This window comes from Myotis yumanensis, unplaced genomic scaffold (assembly GCF_028538775.1).
Source record: "Myotis yumanensis isolate MYYU_CA2020_CCGP unplaced genomic scaffold, mMyoYum1.0.hap1 SCAF_8, whole genome shotgun sequence".
NCBI lineage: Eukaryota > Metazoa > Chordata > Mammalia > Chiroptera > Vespertilionidae > Myotis > Myotis yumanensis.
The window spans coordinates 31,312,526-31,325,937 of record NW_027223759.1 but is presented as its reverse complement, the minus strand read 5'-3'; the positions used below and the strand labels follow the sequence as shown (position 1 = coordinate 31,325,937).

Below are 13,412 nucleotides of genomic sequence, written 5' to 3'. Positions count from 1 at the left end.
CGTTCTGACCCACCCACCAGCCAGTGTCCACTCTCAGACCTTCTTGGTGGCTCCTGTCTTTATTGAGGAGTGGGGCTTCTCCTTGTCTCAGGAGGCACAGCTCATCTCCACTTCAGCCGTGCAGAACCAACTGGGCTCAGATCTCAGGGCCAGGAGTCGCCTCCCTAAGAAGAGCTTGTCCTTTCTCAGGCACCCCTGTCCACAGAGCTACTGCCACCCCTGAAGGCCCATCCCTTTCAGGCGCAAAGCCCCACCGAAGCTGCCCGGGGAGCTGGGCCAGGCCAGGCAGGGAAGCCCTTTAGATGAAACGCTTGTCTTGTTCCAGGTAGGAGAAGGGGTCCCCGGGGAAAGGCTGGGGTGGGGGCTGGTTGTAGGCCCCCTGCAGGAAGATCCAGGCCGTGCCCACCACCATGATGGGCGTCACCACAAACAGGCAGAGTCGGTCTACTGTGCGGGCTATCCGGTTCCAGCAGTCCTTCTCCTGGGGACAGTGAGGGAGGCAGAGACAGTAGGATGAGGAGGGCCCGCAGACCACAGGCCCATGCCCCAAGCTGGGGCCCAGTGACAGACGGGTGTCAGTGGGAGCCACCTCGGGCTCACAGCAGAGGGGGGCCTTCTGCATGTCCCCAAGGCCCAGGCCCTACTCTGGCCACAGGCAGGTTGGTCATTTTGTCAGTCCAGGAGACTAAGAGTGGGGCCACAGTCTTCATCCCAGCCACTCAGTGCTGCTGGTAGCCCCCATGGGAACTGGAACACGGCACCCTTTTCTCAAGAGAAAGTTTTAGAAAGTTGTGTTATATTGAACAACCATAGAGGTCTGCCTTTTAAATGTCTGGCTGTGTCTATAGTATCAGGCTTGGAATTGAGCAGGGAAAGAAAATGATTGGCAGCTGGGAGAAAGAAGGGACCCTAAGGGATGTCCAGAATGTGAAGACATGTGCCTGTGCGTACACCTGAGTGAGTGCCTGGCCCAGTGAGCTGTGATGGGGTTCTAGGCAGGGCTTTCTGTCTCTGGGGGGGCCTGGGTTTTGCATTCTTTGTCAACTCCTTCATCTAAGTTGGCATGTGTCTCTGAGGGGAACTGTGGCCCCTTGAGATAGGCTACCCTTGACCAGCACACAACGTAAACACCTGTGCATGCAGCCCTGCGGCCACTCACCTCATTGTAGTTGTTCTGATCCCTCATATGGTTGACGATGAAGTTGGCCCCCTCCACAGCTGGCTTCAGCTCACTGAAGAGGTCATGCTGGGCCTTCTCGGAGCCTGCAGGGGGCTGGCCTGAGGAGACAGATTTGAGATGGGCATGAGGCCTTTCCCCCGCCCACCCCCCCCACCTCCCATGGTGGGGCCAAACCCCAAGCCACTGGGACCCACGTGCTGTGGTGAGGCGCCGGGCCAGCCCGTGCCGCTCTGACTGCTTCTCGAACATGAGGTCACTTCGGGACTTAAGCGAGAAGTACTCCTCGGCCTTGGAGATGTAACCCAGGGAGCTGCTCCTCCGGACCAGGGCCCCAGGGCTGGGGCTGTCCTCCTCTGGGAGGGACATGTGTAGGAGCTTGGGCAGGGTCTCTAGGAAAAGCTGTGGCAGATCAGGAGGACACAGGAAGGCCAGTTAACCAACACGGGTTACCTTCACACATCCAAACACCCGTCACTCCATTTCTGACTGCCACGAAGTGCCAGGTGGAATTTTACAGATGCACTCAATTGTGTCAAACAGCACCCAGATAAGCTATCAAACATTATCCCCAAGAGGTTCCCTCTGCCTCCCCACATCAATTCCTTCTTGCCCCCAGAGGGAACCACCATCCTGACTTCTACCTCTAGCATTTGGTTTTGCCTGCCCTTGAACTTCATGCAAAATAAATTGTGCAGTCTGTGTTCTTTTGTGCCTGGCTTCTTACAGGTAACAATACACCTGGGAGAGTTGTCCACGCCAGCTGGTGTTCGTAGCAGCAGTTGGTGAGTTTGTACTGCAGGGAGCACTCCTCTGCATGAAATAGCTCAGTGATTTTGCCCAGACACCTGTAGGGGTGCCGGGAGCCGGTCCATCCTTGCTGTTTCAAGGGACCTGGCATATATGGCATACTGTTCTTAATATGTTTGCTCACCTTCTTGGCGCTATGTGTTTTAACCAAGGTCACCTCTCCGAGAAAGGTGGTTTTCCCAGGTAGGGATTTTCCCCTGAAGTTAGGGAGGGGATAAAACTCCTTAACTAAGTGCCAGGCGGGTAGTTAATCACTTTAACTACAAACAATCATGCTTGAGCTACATAATCTTTACTCCCTGGAATGGAGATAAGAAATGCCCTAACTTTTGGAATAGAAATTGATAGGATTAAAATCAACTGGTATAAATACAGATGTAACAAGACAGCAGAGGACAGAACCTAGACACAAAACCTAGAGATAGGACTTGGCTGGAGATCCTATACAGAACCTAGAGAGAGAACCTAGGGAGAGAACATGGCAAAAGATCCTGGACAGAACCTGGCTACAGAACTTGGCTGGAGAACCTAGACAGAACATGGCAAGAGAACCTGACTAGAACCTGGTGACTGAACCTGGCTGAAGAACCTAGAAACAGAACCTGGCTGAGGAACCCAACTATGATGATCACCTGAACACTGTCTCCGTGTCATTCCTTCTTCGCCGACTCCGTCCTCACCTTTGGGGACCCCTGGACCTGCTGGGGTTGGACCCCAGCATAGGGGGACCTGTGAGCTATTGACAGCCCTCACCTTCTTGACCCCCTCGGACAGCACGTGGGTGCTGGGTGTGCGGAAGTGGATGTTGAGCACGATGACACAGATCACCACGACCATGGCCACCAGTATCATGCCAAAGAGCAGGAACCTGTGGGCACACACTCAGCCTGGAGCATCCAGGGTGTGGCAGGACATGGCATGGCATGCCAGGGTGATGTGGGGCATGGCGCGGCCTGGTGGGGTGAGGCGAGGTGGGGTGTGGTGGGGAGGAAGGGGGTTACATACTTGCCGATGAGGGGGATGGCTATGGATGTGGCCGGCAGCCGCTTGGAGATGAGCAGCAGGAAGACAGACTGTGCCAGCAACACTGAGATTGCCATTGACGTCTTCTCACCACCTGAGGGAGCCTGGACTTAGCCGTGACCGCTGGTCCCAGAGGATCCCACTGTGGACCTCGCACCATTGTTCACAATACCACGGTGGCCTAATTAGCATAATAGGCTTTGGAGCTAAAGTGACTGGATTCAATTCCCGGCTCTGACACTTACTGGCTGGGTGACCCCTGGGTTTGTAGCCTAACCTGTCTGTGCCTCAGTTTTCTCAACTGTTAGATGTTGAGAGGACCAAGTGGGAGAGTATATTAAACGCTGGTCACTCCTCCTGGAACTGAGTAAGACCTCAAACACCAGCTGTCACCATTGGCCAATGCCCTGCCACTCAGCCCTCCTAAATCGCAGATCTGTGTGTGTGTCCCCTGCACAGACAGCACCAGAGTAACACCCCAACTCCTAGCCGGGCCCAGAGCAAACCATGTGGTGGCCACTGTGGTCACGGGTCCAGGGCCCTGCCCCAGCACCCTTTTTCTACATGCAATACACCGCTCACCCTGTCTCAAGCAGGGGCAGGGCTGGGTGGCACTTGTCTCTGGGACTTGCTGTGCCTGTTCATAGTAAATAGTCCAGAGCCGAGTAAGTGTAGGTGACACGTGCCCTTCTAGAACTGGTAAGGGGGGGTGCGCATCTCCATACCCTGGTTCTCTAGAGCTCCCATGACCCCCACCCCCATTGACTCAACCACTGATGGCCTCCTGTGTGCCAGACACACAGCCACACATGGTGACCACGACAGAACTGACTCCTGCTCTGGCTGAGAGGCAGTCTAGGTCCTTGGAAAGTGAGAGGGAGAAGGAGGGTATAGGAGGGACCCTGTTCATTTGGGGGATGTAGGACAGGGTCAAAGAGCGCCCCCTCTGGCTGGCAACATGCCCCTCATGCCTGGACCCTGGGCAGTGGTGACCCCCAGGGAGTTCCTAGGAGGAAGTGAGAGGCTGGGCTAGGTGGTCATTGCTCTGGTGACCTTGGGGGTGGGAAGAGGCTGCCTAGGCAGCCTGGGAGCTGGGCTAGCACTGAGGCCAGGTGAGAGGCTCACAGTCGGCTGGCAGGTAGAAGACCAGGTTGATCATGAAGGAGATGAGCACGCAGGGCACCAGGATGTTGATGATGTAGAAGAGTGGCTTTCGGCGAATGATGAGGTAGAAGGTAATGTCCTGGTGGTTGGGACTGTCCAGCGGGGCACTGGGGTCCATGTTGATCCTGGCTGGCCGGTGTACTATCTCCCACTCTCCGTTCTCTGAGGGCAGCACACGGACACCTTGGAGTCAGTCTGGGCAAGGGGGCTAAGGGGGGGCCTCGGGGCAGGATGAGGGGCTGGTGGAGTGAGCCATCCCCAGGGGCAGCCAGGCCTGTCTGCAGGGCTCTGAGGGGGGCATTCAGAGGAGGGCTCAGGTTTTGTTTGTGGGTCTTTCCCTGGGGATTGGGGTGGAGGTTTCCATCTGCAAGGGAGAAATTTTCCTCTGGGATTAGTTTTTTTGTTTGTTTTTTCTCTTTGGAAAACATGAAAGCTAAGGCCATATGTGGCTCAAATATGGAGTCTTGGGGATAACAAGGCAGTGAGAGTAAGAACCCCCTCCCCCAACATGTGATGGATCAGCAGGACGTGGGTCTCCTCTGATGGACAGGGGTGACCCCATAAAAGATCTGAGCCTGGCCCTAGCTGGTTTGGCTGTATGGATAGAGCATCGGCCTGTGGACTGAAAGGTCCCAGGTTTGATTCTGGTCAGGGGCACATGCCTGGGTTTCTGACTTGATCCCCAGTAGGGGGCATGCAGGAGGCAGCCAATCAGTGATTCACTATCATCATTGATGTTTCTCTTTCTCTCTCCCTCTCCCTTCCTCTCTGAAATCAATAATATATATATAAAAGATCTGAGGGACAGAAAGACTAAGCACCCCCTCAGCTGTCAGCCACATCCATCCCCAGGGACCTGCTCAGACCCAGAGGGTCTTCTGGCCTGGGCAGAGGCGGGGGAGGGGGGGCACGGTGCTCATCTGTCTCTGCCTTGGGAACACAGTCCCCCCAGCCACATGTGAGTGTGTGTGTCAGGTGTGGGTGCGCAGACATGGGTCTCGGCGGTGTCGGTGTGACTGTATGTGTGTCTGTGGGGAGGTCCTGAGAGGCCTGCCCATCTGCCCACCCGCCAGCTGCTGCTCCCAGCACCTGTGAAGCCCTCAGGGTCGATGATGATCCACTCCACCGGGTATGAGCGGTCATCTTCTTGCTCCTGCTTCAGGCTCAGGGTGATCTCCTTGGCCGTGTACTTGAGCGAACTGGGGAGGGCAGTGGTAGAGGGTGGTTCTCAGCCACTGGCTGGAGAAATGCCCCAGGGTCAGAGAGGCCATTGTGGGGGAGGGGAGCTCTAATCTGGACAGACCAGAAGCCTCTGTCTGAAGGTGGCCCCTGGCAGGGTGCCCTGGGGGGGAGGGGTGGTTGGAGCAGTGGGTGCACCTGAACTTGAGGGAGCAGTTCTGCCAGTCAAAGGGGAAGTAAGTGACGGAGATGGGACAGGAAGAGCGGAAGATGGCAGGTGGCAGCCAGTACACATAGCCTGACGGATAGATCAGCACGTTGCAGGAGTAGGAAATCTTGAAGGAGCCATCATTGCTGGGGGACAGGGACAAGGGCCACAGTGAGCATGGGCCAGCTTCCAAATGGCAGGGTTGGGGGAAGCAGAGGAGGGAGGGCAGGTTGGGGCGGGAGGGGGAGGTTCAGGATATTTAAGGAAGGGGGTCGAGTGATGAGGGGAGGCCAGGGAGGGCTGCGGCTCAACTTGTTCTCCAGCACAATCTCTGGGAGCCACAGCATGTCAGGGGGCAGGCGCAGGACGCTGATGTTCCCAAAATCCTTGGCATCCCACTGCAGCCGGCTGTCCGTCCAGCCCTGGAGGCCGACAGGAATGTCAGCAGTGGGTTCTGCTATTGTCCTGGCCCCTTCACTCCCCACAACTTCCCTGAGGGAAGACAGGGCAGGGTCTAGGGCTGTGACAAAAGAGGTTTGGGGAGGTGGGTATGGAGTGGAGACTCGGGTCTGTCATGCAGGGCTATGTAGGATGTACACTACACAACTAAAGGAACAGTATTTCCATTGTGGATATAGAAGGTGTATATCAATGTTATGAACTTCTGGCAGGTGGCAGAGGGTGTCTTCTAATAAAATCAGGATACTGGATACTGTGATAATTTCCCACAGATGAAGAATCCCAATCCTCCCAAAGGCTCTGTCTGGGCGGGTGGCTGCACTAGGTGGGCAAGGGCAGCTGGCTGGGGTTTCTCTGCAGGCAGGAGCCAGTGCCTCCCGCAGGAAAATGTCTGAGGCAGGCTGGGGATTCCCGAGCAGAAGCGGGCACAGGGGAGCCTAGGCCCTGCACCCTCACCGAGCCCTGCTCTGAGTGGGGTGTTCTTACGTGCTCAATCCACACGTTAGTGGTGAGAGTCTCCTCGACTTCTTTCTGTAAGAAAACAGGAGGGCTGTCCCCAGGGTCCTGCACCATTCTTTCAGCTGCACGCATTCACCAGGCACCTCCTCCTGGCTGCCACCCAGGGGACTCCGTGGCAATTGGCCTGGCCAAACTCCTACCCAAACACTCAGGAGTGGGTGGGCAGGCCAGGGAGCAGGGAGGACACAAGGCCTCTGAAGTGTGTCTCGGGTCGATATGGGGGACATCCCAGAGTGACAGCTGGAAGGGAGGGGTATTAGCCTGAGGGTCTGGGGGCAGCACAGGGCACAGAGAGAGGAGCTGCCACAGGCCGGCCCTCGGCCTTGAGCTTCCCTCGTGGCCATCCCAGTCCGGGAGAGAGCCAGGCCTCAAGGAAACTGTCCCTGCCCTCCAGTCCCCAGCCAAGCCATGGAGGGGCCACTCACCAGGGAAATGAGGTTGGAGAGGGTGAGGGCCAGTGAGACGTCCACGCTGTCCTCTTTGCGAGCCACGGGCCGGAGCTCCTTGTTGTAGCCCTTCTCCTTAAACAGGTACCGGATCAGCCGCTCCTCCTCATTTAGACCCCAGCAGCCTGGGGGTAGTTGGGGACAGGACCGGTGCTGGGCAGGGGCCCAGGAGCAGGGCCCTGGTGGTCAGTCCTCCAGGGAGAAATGGCAGTGGGAGTGGGGAGGGGGCCGTGAGGCTGGGGGAGGGACAGGAGGGCACTGTCTGTGGGGGAGCTGGGTGGGTGGGGTGGGATGATGTCCAATCTTACCACACACAACCAGGGTGGCCAGCAGTCCCAGCGTTAACACAGGCCCCTCCATCCTGTCTCACCAAGTAGGTCCTGCATCTGCTCCTCCTGTCCACTGGGCTGGGGAATGTGGGTGAGTGGCAGAGGGGACAGGTGCAGAGTGGGGGTGGAGGAGCTGAGGGAAAAGGCAGCCGGAAATGCAATCTGATACCTCTGTGCTCTGCTGTAGGGCTGAGAACCCGGGGCAGGTGATGAGGGGGTGAGGATAGGAACTGGCTAGCAGGGCAGAAGCCCAAGGACATGAGGCAAAGATCCCAGGCTAGGAGTCTCCACAGCTAGCCATGGGGGTGAGGGCTGGGGGGAGGCAATGGACACCGTGGACAGTGCTGGTCAGCCACGGATCAGGGAGTGGTGATAAGCAGATCAGCTGCCATTTCTTGGGTGGCAGACAGGTCTGCTCGGATGGGGGCTTAGCAGCCCTGTCCCCTGTCTTTGTGACTTCTGCCAACTGCTTCTGGAGGCTGGGCCTGCCCTGAACGGGCCCCACTCCCAGTTTCCATCCCACAAAAGCTCCAGCATTGTCTCCGTACATCATAAATAACATTTATTAAAGCAACTGTGATTTTCTGATGACACATCTGGGAAGACACGTGGGGCCTAGGGCCCAGGACCCCCACCCCACCCCACACATCTGAGCAACTGCAGCAGTGACAGCTTGTCATTGTGCTCCCTGAACCCTCCCAGGCCCTGGGAGCAGTAGGTCCTAACCAGAGGCTGGGGGTCCAGACATGGCTCATGGCTGTCTGGCTGGAGGAACCTGAGGGCCCAGTGGGTGGTGCCCCTTCCCCCCTAGCTCCTGGCTCTGCCTTGCGCCCATCCAGGCTCCCTGGGGCTCTGCCTTGGCCTGAGCAGCCAAGCGGAAGGCCTGCAGGGCCTGCGCCAGCAACCGGGGAAGGCTATGAGCCAGTGTGGCTGGCTCCAGGCCCACCAGGCCCCCAAAGACCACATGCCGGTCCCCCAAGCCAGCTCGAACCCAGGCTGGGAAGAGCCCTGTTATCGTCTTGGAGCTCAGATCGGCCAGGACCTGCAGAGGGAGGAGGGTGCTCAGGGGCTCCAATGCTACTCTTGGTCCCCTCCTCCTGGCCCCCCAAACTCTCACCCAAACCCACCCCCTTCCTTTCAACCCCACCATCCTGCACACTTTCTGCTCACATGGACACCCCCTAAGTCCCTCTACTCACATCTTCCCTCTCCGCACCACACCTTCATACCCACCCAGTACCCTAGCTCACACACAGCTGCCCTCCCCCCACCTTCCTCTTGTATTCCGACCCCCGAGGCTGTGGGGGTGAAGATCCTCCCTACTGCTGGGGAGGGTGCCCGTTCTGACCCCCTACCAGAGCTGACCCAGGTCTGCCCTCAGAGGCCACCGTGGAGGAGTCTGGGAAGTCTAGAGACCTACCTCCTGGAAGTCCATGGCCAGGCGCTCTGGGGGGACCTGAAGGATCCAGGCATGGGTGTCCTGGAGGGCGGCCAACTTCTGCCGCAGGGGCTCCAGGCCAGGGCAGTCTGCAGGAGAGACAGCAGCACGGAGCTGGCATGGGCTCCCGCCAGTACCTCAGGACCACCTCCCATGCTACAGATGGGGAAACTGAGGCTTGGAGAGGTTAAGTGATAACAAAGTCGATTTTCTGACACTGATGAGGGCCCAAAGCCACAAGTAGCCCCAAAGGGTCAGTCCCCTGTTTCAGGGGAGGAGTAGAGCGGGTCTGCTGGTTGCCGAGGGGTAACTGCTCCCCGGTGCAGATTCCAGGAGAATCCCCTCCCGGCCTCCGCCAGCTCTCGGCCTACTCCCCGGGCGACGGTCGGCAGGGGGCGTGATTACCGCGCGTGTCTCCGCGCTGCTCTGGCCTCCGCTTCGGGAATCCGGTCCCTGCAGCCGGGGATCCTGGGAAGACGCAGGATTAGGGGAAAGCCTCTGCCGCCCAGGGGTGGGGCCGGGGCTGGGCTGCCAGGGCTCGGGGTACCTGGGTGCAGCCGCTGCTCGCGGGCGCGGTGCCTAGGAGTCTCCCGGAGCGACAGAGCAGGGCGAGCCGGGGCCGGGGGCGGGGCCTGGCGCCGCATCCCCGGGCTCGGGCCGAACAGCTCCTGGGCGCCCCGCAGCAGCTCCAGCAGCGTGTGCGCCAGCGAGCGCAGCTCTGCGGCCGGGACAAGGGTGCGGTTGGTGATCAGACGTGGGCGAGGCTCCCTGCTCCCCGGCCCCGCACGGGGAATGGGACTGACCGCATCGCCGTCGGCGCTGCAGGCATTGCTGATGCGCTAGGGACGCACAGGCGCCCTTGGGTCCTGGGCACAGGCGGGCATAGAAGGCGCAGGGCGGGGCGGTGTCCGCCGGTGGCTCCTCGGGCGGCTCCCAGGCCAGAAGCTCCCTGCAGCTGGGCTCGCGGCTGGAGGGGGCCGCTGCGGAGCGCAGCGGGGGCTTGTTCACCCCCCCCGCCCCCTTTCCCCCCGTATTGGGCCCCCGCCCCCGAAGTCCTGCCTCAGAGGGGGGCTTTCCAGACGCAGAAGGGGGCTGGGGGCTCGTGGGGAGGAGGTGAGCTCCGGCTCGTCCCAGAGCTGTGGGCGGGACTCTGCGGAGGGGACAATAGGCAGCCAGCACTCACCGCTCATCTGCTGCTGCAGCCAGTCCCTGAACACGGCCACGCGGGTGTAGACCCCTGGCTTCCCTGGCTCCCCGCACCCGTCCCCCCAGGAGGTGATTCCATACAGGACCTCTCTGGGGCGGGGCTCAGGCTCAGAACAGGTGAGGGGGCCTCCAGAGTCGCCCTGCGGGGACCCGGGCCAAGAGAGAGGGCACTGCATCGACCCCTCGCCCCGACCCCACTTGGCAGCCTTACACCCGCAGGATTAGGCAGCTCTGACTCCACTGGGGTCACCACTCTTGTACCCATCTCAGCCACGAGGACATAGAAGCTCAGAGAAATTAGTGACAGCCTGACTGCAGAAGGAAAGTAGAGAGGGGCCCACCCGGCGCCCTCCCATCAACTGGGGCTCGTACCTGGCATGAGTCGATGCCCCCGGCCAGGTAACCGGCACAGAGCATGGTGCTGGGGCGAAGCCCGGGCCCCAGGGCCCTTCGGCAAGTGTCTGCGCTGAGCAGGGGCACGCGGGCCTCCCTCAGCGCCTCAGCCGCAGGCCCATCTACAGGGAAGCGGTGAAGTGGGCTCAAGCCTGGAGGGCAGGGGCTCCGTTTTGAGGGTCCCCCCCTCCCATTGCACCCCCTTGATTCCTCCCCCTTTGCAAGATCGGGCAGTGTTTTGCGAAGACAGCTAGGCGTAGGTGTGATTCGGTACACACTCCCCAGACTTCATCACCCCAGACCCTATTCTTCCAGGGCAAACCCGCGCGGGTCCAGCCCTGCCGGTACCTTCGAAAAGGGCCCCCCAGCCTGCGATGGCGCAGGCGGTGCCGGCGGCGGGCTCCCGGGGTCCCTGGGGCAGACACACGGGGCGCGCCGCCCCTCCCGGGCTCACGGGCGTCCACAGTTGCACCAGGGCAAGGTCGTTGTGAAAGGTCCGCAGGTCAAACTAGGGAGAGAGGGGCGACGCGGGGTCAACGAGGTGTGCGGTGGAGATGCTGTTCCAGCTCCGAGGGCCGCGGGGGGGGCGGGGCTGCCCTCTCACCTGGGGGTGGCACAAGATGCGGTTCACCCGCACCTCCTCCGCTTGCTCCCCCCGGGGCCCCTCGGCGAGCGTCACCGTCCACAGAAGCTCGTTCGGGGCGCTGCGTAGCGAGCGGCAGGTTCCCTGGAGGCCCTGCTCCCGCCCACGGGCACCACCCAGCAAGCCCGCAAGCCCAGCTGTTTCCCGTCGGGGGGCAGGGAGGGCGAGCCTGGGTGAGGCCGCTGCCGCGAGGGGGCTGAAGGTGCGCCCTGGCGGGGAGCCGCGGGCGCCTTGAGGCCGGGAGGTGGGGAGCAGGGCCGCCACCAGGGAGCAGCAGAGACCGGCCCTCGCGCGTGTCGCCCACCCAACGATTTGGGGTGACCCGGGCTGGTCAGAGACCTGGGGGCCGGACGTACCCTGCGAAGCAGTGAGCCGCCGTGAGCACCCAGGACGCCGCCACCAGGACGCCGGCACACAGGGGCTGCCCGCTGCGTCGCAGCCGCACCAGCCAGGGCCAGGCCCCGGGCTGCGCTGCGCTGCCCCCCACAATGCGGCCAGCGGCCTGCGTCACATTGACCTTACCGGGGCGCCTCTCGCCACATGGCCCTGGAAAGATGGAGCGACAAGTCTTGGCGTTCTCACCATCGAGGCCCACCTGCTCTCAGCCCTGCCCCCTTGGAACTTTTTTCAGCCTCACCTGGCTCAGGTGGGTCCTGGAGCAGGGGGCCTTGAGGCCGGAGGTGCCCAGGTCCTGCTGAGAAACAGACCATTTGAGCTTTCCTGCCATCCTCCTGGCCTTCCCTCTACCCCAGGCTGTGCCCAGCCCTCTCTCTCCCCTGGGCTCCCTTTCTCTTGCGCCCCGTCCCCCTCCCCCCGCCACCCCCCCCCCCCCCAATAGCAGTCAGTGTCTGTCTCAGCAGCCACAAGCTCACTCTTCACCAAACGAGCCCACACTGTTCTTCCCCTCCTGCCCTTGCACAAGCGGCGCCCCAAGCCTGGCATGCATGCGCTTTCCTCTTAGACCTTCATAGCCTTGTCCTGTTGCAGCCCCACTCAGTCTCCGTCTCCGAGAGGCGTCAAGTCAAGGGAGGGGGTGGGGTGGACAGGAGAACGGTCCCAGGTAGTTGGTGCAAGCTCACCCGTGCAGGGGGTGGTGCGGTTGGCACAACTTTGGCACTCATGCAATCTATGCTGGATCTCCATCGCCACTAGATTTACAGCCCACCGGGCGCTCCTCCGGGCGGCCTGCAATGCCTTTGTCCCCTGGGCGGACAAAGCTGCTGGGACATGGGGCACAGTCATGCCTGGTTGGGGAGGAGCTGCGGGCTTGTCCTCCTTGCTCCAGCTCCAAGCCCTGCCTTGGGAGACCCACAGGGAAGCAGGCTGGGCTCCCGGAGCGCTGGGGTGGAATGGGAGGAGACAGAGCCCCAAGGCCTCAGGGCCCAGCACTCAGAGCCAATGGTTCTGGATTCTCAGCCCAATATATCTCTGTAATTCAACTGGGCTGGAATCTTTTTTTTTTTTTTAATCCTCACCTGAGTATATTTTTCCATTGATTTTTGGAGAGAGTGGAAGAAAGAGGGAAAGACAGAAATATCGATGTGAGAGAAACACATCGATTGGTTACCTTCTGCATGAGCCCCGACCAGGGCCCGGGCAAGGGAAGAGCCTGCAACCAAGGTATCTGCCCTTGACCACCATCGAATCTGGGACCCTTTGGTCCACAGGCCAACGCTCCATCCACTGAGCCAAACTGGCTAGGGCTGGGCTGGAATCTTTGAAAAGGGCATTTCCTTAAAAACCTTGAAGGAAAAACAGTACCCTGAAGATTCAGATATCACAGAACTCAGATGTATTGACACAAAATGACTGTGGTTGAATTGCCCACCTTTAGGCCCAGACAGAGAGCCAAGGGGCTACTCTAGGCTCTTTCTTCCCTGCTAAACTTCCCTGATGCACACCCTCGTTGGCTCCCCTTCCCTTTCCATCCTCATCTTCCCCCTCCCTCTCCTACCTGGGTTCCCCGCCCCTTCTCCCTGCACGGTGGGCAGAAGAAGCCAAAGGTCCTTGTGAATTCAGGTAGCTGGCTCATGTTCCTCTGCCCGGGACCCACTTCCTCTCTGCTCCTCCCTCCTTGGCCACTCCCTCAGACCACCCCGGGCTCACCTTGCAGGGTGCTGGGGGGCAGGTGCATGTATAGCGGGTGCCCATGGGCAGACCATGGGCCTGGGAGGGGCAGCAGCAGCAGCAGCATAGCCAGCAGCATGGTGACCAGGAGCCGGGGCACTGACCCTCTTCTATTCCCGACCCCCCCTCCCCCCGGGTCCACCCTCCAGGCGCTTATCCTGTGGTGCCTGCCTTTCTGTCCCTGAGCACTGAATTCAAGTCATCTGACCCTATTCTTTTACATCAAAGTTACCATTTCCCTGGTCATCCCTCACCTGGTCCTTAACTCCCAGAGCCCACAGGGGAATGGGG

General features: G+C 60.1%; 2 protein-coding genes across 3 annotated transcripts; both read right to left on the bottom strand.

Annotated features, from left to right (window-relative positions):
• Positions 1–7,345, bottom strand: CHRND (cholinergic receptor nicotinic delta subunit). Its single transcript, XM_070423356.1, has 12 exons — positions 7,291–7,345; positions 6,965–7,116; positions 6,507–6,551; positions 5,874–5,983; positions 5,552–5,707; positions 5,264–5,373; positions 4,136–4,336; positions 2,993–3,104; positions 2,741–2,855; positions 1,375–1,579; positions 1,160–1,278; positions 1–481 (listed from the first exon to the last, which is right to left on the bottom strand). Exons 1-12 carry the CDS (start codon positions 7,343–7,345, stop codon positions 299–301), a joined length of 1,563 nt encoding a protein of 520 aa, XP_070279457.1. The 3' UTR covers positions 1–298.
• A 544-nt stretch (positions 7,346–7,889) lies between these two features.
• PRSS56 (serine protease 56) lies at positions 7,890–13,200 on the bottom strand. 2 transcript variants are annotated; one of them, XM_070423354.1, is made up of 13 exons: positions 13,101–13,200; positions 12,104–12,211; positions 11,632–11,685; positions 11,351–11,540; positions 10,956–11,055; positions 10,700–10,859; positions 10,331–10,473; positions 9,936–10,098; positions 9,556–9,732; positions 9,300–9,470; positions 9,158–9,220; positions 8,735–8,841; positions 7,890–8,356 (listed from the first exon to the last, which is right to left on the bottom strand). In XM_070423354.1, the coding sequence occupies exons 1-13, from the start codon at positions 13,198–13,200 to the stop codon at positions 8,066–8,068; spliced, it is 1,827 nt and encodes a 608-aa protein (XP_070279455.1). In that variant the 3' UTR covers positions 7,890–8,065. The 2 variants fall into 2 exon arrangements, with proteins under 2 accessions (XP_070279455.1, XP_070279456.1); XM_070423355.1 differs by having other exon boundaries at positions 9,939–10,098.
• Between the last annotated feature and the right edge of the window lie 212 nt (positions 13,201–13,412).

Bases quoted from the DNA above. Each gene is read 5' to 3' on its own strand.
- PRSS56 (XM_070423354.1), bottom strand. From the start codon at position 13,200: ATGCTGCTGGCTATGCTGCTGCTGCTGCTGCCCCTCCCAGGCCCATGG. The intron at 11,686-12,103 runs GTTGTGCCAACC...GTTTCTCAGCAG, and splicing joins TAGATTGCATGAGTGCCAAA to GACCTGGGCACCTCCGGCCT. The intron at 11,541-11,631 runs GTGAGGCTGAAA...CCATCTTTCCAG, and splicing joins CCAGGACCCACCTGAGCCAG to GGCCATGTGGCGAGAGGCGC.
- CHRND (XM_070423356.1), bottom strand. From the start codon at position 7,345: ATGGAGGGGCCTGTGTTAACGCTGGGACTGCTGGCCACCCTGGTTGTG. The intron at 6,552-6,964 runs GTGAGTGGCCCC...GTTTTCTTACAG, and splicing joins TCTCCAACCTCATTTCCCTG to AAAGAAGTCGAGGAGACTCT. The intron at 1,279-1,374 runs GTGGGTCCCAGT...CTGTCTCCTCAG, and splicing joins CCGGCGCCTCACCACAGCAC to GCCAGCCCCCTGCAGGCTCC.